Source organism: Pleuronectes platessa, chromosome 5 (assembly GCF_947347685.1).
Source record: "Pleuronectes platessa chromosome 5, fPlePla1.1, whole genome shotgun sequence".
Lineage (NCBI taxonomy): Eukaryota > Metazoa > Chordata > Actinopteri > Pleuronectiformes > Pleuronectidae > Pleuronectes > Pleuronectes platessa.
The window spans coordinates 7,472,961-7,477,494 of record NC_070630.1 but is presented as its reverse complement, the minus strand read 5'-3'; the positions used below and the strand labels follow the sequence as shown (position 1 = coordinate 7,477,494).

General features: G+C 47.1%; 1 protein-coding gene across 1 annotated transcript; it reads right to left on the bottom strand.

Moving 5' to 3' along the window:
* Positions 1-404: 404 nt before the first annotated feature.
* Positions 405-1,061, bottom strand: dusp14 (dual specificity phosphatase 14). The gene has a single exon (XM_053423060.1). It carries the CDS (start codon positions 1,032-1,034, stop codon positions 405-407), a length of 630 nt encoding a protein of 209 aa, XP_053279035.1. The 5' UTR covers positions 1,035-1,061.
* Positions 1,062-4,534: the final 3,473 nt, after the last annotated feature.

The window sequence follows — 4,534 nt, the reverse complement described above, 5'->3', positions numbered from 1 at the left end:
TTACACCAAAGATTAAACTGGCACAGAACCACCACACGACACCACGTCAGGAAAAGGAGCTCAGATCAGTGTCCGAGCTGCCGAGTCTGGAGCACAGCGTACGTCCAGACCTGGAAACACACACCGGGGCTTCGTCTTGTTTTGGTGTCTGATGAGAACCGAGGTCCCAAACCGATCCTTTAGGTCCAGAGGACGCTGGGCTTTTAGTGGCCTAGCGCCCACTCAAAGACTAAATGGAGGCGACTGATTGGATGAACAGCAGCACCATCAACAACCAGCGTTCGGTTATACTTCCTCTGTCCAATAATTCGTTAAATAAGCTTCACACAGATCTACACTCACACGTGTCTCACTTCACCTGACCAGTCCAGGCTGGCTCTCTCTCTCTGGGGTCGCAGCTCCTCTCACAGGCCCCAGTACGGAGCCAGGCTCCTGCGGTCCCTCTCGTACACGTCGGGTATGACCCCGTAGGGCGTCTGCACCATCTTCACAGAGTTCCTACCAAACAGCTTCCTCTCGTACTCGATGAGCTGGCGCCAGAAGCCGCCGTTGGGCCTGATGACGGGGCGGCGGGCTTTGACCCAGGCGTGGGCCTCTGCCAGAGACACACGGTGATACTTCATGAGGTATGCCAGGCACAGGGAGGCCGAGCGGCTCACCCCCGCTGCACAGTGCACCAGCACGGCGCCTCGCTTGCGTCCCACGCTGTGGATCTTATCAGCCACACTGTCGAAATACAGGGAGAGGGGGGAGTGGGGCATATCCGCCAGCGGGACCTTTACATACTCCATGTGAGGCCAGTTGAAGTTCGGGAGCTCGAGGGTGGCGTTGACCACACAGGTGATGCCCTTGGAGAGCAGCAGGCTGCGGTTGGATGCCACATTCCCTCTGCTGAGGAAGAGGTTGGGGGTGATTTGCGCGATGCCCCCCAGCAGGCTGCTGTTCTCAGCCAGCAGCCTCGGCACCGCGGTGGGCACCAAGGAGCCGCGGTGGTGGTGGTGGTGGTGGAAGAAGCCTTGGCTGCGGGAACCCATCTTGGAATCAGGTAGTGCTTCAAGACGGATGGAGAATTTAGGAAGATAAATCCTCAGCAGCTCAGACTCATAGTCGGGAAGATGGATCAGCTCCTGGAAATCACAAACACATTTCACCTTCAATATGAATTAATCTTTTCTACAGTGGAGGTTGAAAAACACACAAAACTCCTCAAGGACAAGTCACAGCACAGTTGTGTTTGAAAAAATGTTTGTGTCTTTCAGATGTCACCGCTCAGACGGTTGTTCTCTTCAGGCTGAGTCTGTCTTTAAACTTTAATAAAAAAGGCAGAACACTCACCTCACCTCACGTTCATCCAACCAACCACGCCCCCCCCCCCCACACACATACAGATTACATCTCTCGTCTCTGTGGCCAGTGCTGCTTCTACTGTCGGTTCGGATGGCATCAAAGGGCAGCATGGAAAGCCATCAACTACTGTATGATACTATATATAACTATACTATATACACCAAATTAAAGTGAAGCGAGCTGTAACCTGAACGTGAGGTCGGGCGACACATGACGTAAAAGCAGCAGATATCAAGCTACGCTACTGGCTGCACTCTATATGATAGAAATAGCCTCCTATGCTAATGCTGGAGTTATCATCAGAGAGTCCAGTGCTCCGGGCGCTACTCCACACGCTGCTGCTGCACTGCTGTCGTGCGTCATCCACACCTCGTGCACCAGTCTAGCCGGCAGGTCTTTTTCTTTCATGTTCAGCTACAGTCTGGTTAACAAGACACACGGGTCAACTGCTTTCAACTGGGATCCTCAGTCTGCAGAGATGTAGAAAGAGAACACACCTGCAGAGAACGATTCTTCTTGTTAATTAGATTTGGATTTAAAGCAAGAGAGAGTGGAAAGATACGATTTTGAATACAGCTGCATGACGGACAATACAGCGAATCTATGTCTACCTTTAAATCTCATTCTCAAATTTGGGGTCGGAGCAGGATTAATCTGAGGGGTCACATCAAAATATTACGTGCAAATTCTGCATATTTTTTCTTTGATACCTCCACCAAGGTGGTTGATTTTGAGTGCATTAGTCCGTTATTTAGCAGAATCTCACAAAAGGATGGATTTCCACGAACTTGGAAGGATGAGGTACCAATTAAAATCTTTGGGGTGAATCTGGATCTGGAAAATGTTCCTATTAGAGTGTTATTCATCAACTTTAGTCAGGAAATAAAGGTTTTGATTAAACTGGATTTAACTGGTGATAAGGGTTTGTCTTTATCTAACAAGTCACAGAAATGATGGGAGCAACTGATTTCAAAGTTTCATAGAGTTTCATTTTCCCTTCAATAAAATATCAGATGTGATTTCTTTAGTTTCCCCTATTCTCTACGTCTCTATTTGAAACACAGAACACCAGGTTATAATATCACTCTCCTCCCTCCTCTGTTCACTCTCTCTGACCTGCCGCCCTGCCCGGCTGCCGTCCCCCCTGCCCGGCTGCCGGCCCCCCTGCCCTCCGCCTCTGAATCCGTTGCCACGATGGGGATCGAGCTGCGGTGCAACCGATCCGTTTTCCTCCGCTCTGTCGCTGCTGGTGATGAGACAACAGAAACTGTGACTCTGGGAAACGATTGTTTACCCTCAGCCCTCATCAGGAGGTGGAGAGAGACACTTCAGAGCAGCAGAGCTGAGACGCAGTGTGAAGGATTCTTTTCAATAATAACAACAAAAAACATCTCACACTCTGATAATGTTTGTCTGTTGTTGACATTTTCAGGTTTTTCACTGGATGAATGTGTTTCAGAGCACATGAGGCTGAACCATTACTCAATTAACTGCTGAAACAATTAATACAGTTATTTTAATAATTGATAAAAACAGTCCATGGTTCCAGATTCTAAATATTTAAGTTTCATTCATAAAATCAATGGTTTGATGTTTGTTTTGTTGAATTGCAGGAATAAGTTGATTAGAAGTTGATGACCAACGATCCAGTGATTTTAAACCAGGCAAATAAATCATGTGAAATGTCTCTAGAATAACAAATGGGGCTCAACGACAAATCTCACTGGCTTGAAGTGTAGACTGCAACTGAACCAAATTCTCATTGATTGATCTGTTTTAGATTTTCTTGAAATGTGATATAATTTATTTGTCTGTGAACCATTAATAATAGAGAAAGGTGTCTGCCATAACTTCTCAAATTTTAAAATCATGTCTCAAATATTAACGTGTTCAGTATAGAATCAGATTTGTCATCGGATCATCTCATCTAAGAAGCTTCATCTGATACATGTTTAGAGTTACTGCTGGAGAAATGACCTCAACGATGAAATGATCATCAAATGAGTTGCTTATAAATGTCCTTAATGATCAACAAATCAATTTATTAGTATAATAACTGCAGCTCCCCGAGGATGCAGTCGGTGCATCAGTTCATGGAGACAGAGAATACATCTATACCATCAGCTGTACGATATATCTGTTTCTGTGGCAACCAACTGACTGTCAGCCACAACAACGGAGAAATGATGGCGATGAGAAAAACCAGGAATAGGAAAGGAAAAACCTCTCCACAGTGCTGATGTACCAGACTCTTTCTATCTTTCTTCTTCTTCCTTTCGTCTTCCTTCCTCGATGTTAGAGAAACTTCCCCCTCCTCAATCTGTCAACAGGTGGTCCCATCGAACAAATCATCTTATGCACACACACACACACACGTTTCCCTCGACTCTCTGTGGGAAGATTCCTCAGGGGTCCGGTTACACCTCCTCTAACGCAAATTGGAAACGTGACCCACCTTCAGGAAAAACTGAAGGTGGGTCACGTCACTGAGAGTGAAACCTGGACGACACCGGATCATTCCTCGCCATGATTAACGTTGATTTCCTGACTGACACTCCCTCACGCCACAGAAAGAGATGAATGGAGGGAGGGGACCGCTCCTGGCTGCATCGTCTCTCAATCAAAGGCAAATCCATTTATTCAGTGTGACTGGTTTCTGAAAGTGACTCTGCAGCCTGCGGTCCAGATAATCATCAGGAGAGGATCAGGACCGATGATAAAGCGTCTCAAATTCATCCTAACACAACTGGGTGCAGCCTCACACACACACACAACACTTTAATGTCCACTGCACAGGGTTGTAAAGAGTCAAAACGGAGACCGGAACCGATCCCACACGAGGACACAAGGGTTTACGGGGGCTTGGCACATTCCTGAAACAGCAGAGGCTGAGTGAAGGCTCAGTGGACAGAGCTGCACCTCAGCCTGCTGCACGCTGACATGCAAACACACCAGGGGGCTGAGACTAGACCACAGGTCACGTGGAGAGGAGGTCAGTGCACATATGTTCTCCTGAGAAAACAATGCGGCAGACAGTGCACGTACAAATCATAGGTCTTTCAGCTTTCAGAGGTTATACATTATAGTTCTATCCTTCTCCACAGACAGAGATGGAGAGCCTGAGTGCATCCACTTTATTAAACATGACACACTGATTGGAATCTAATGAGGCACATCTATCGCGATG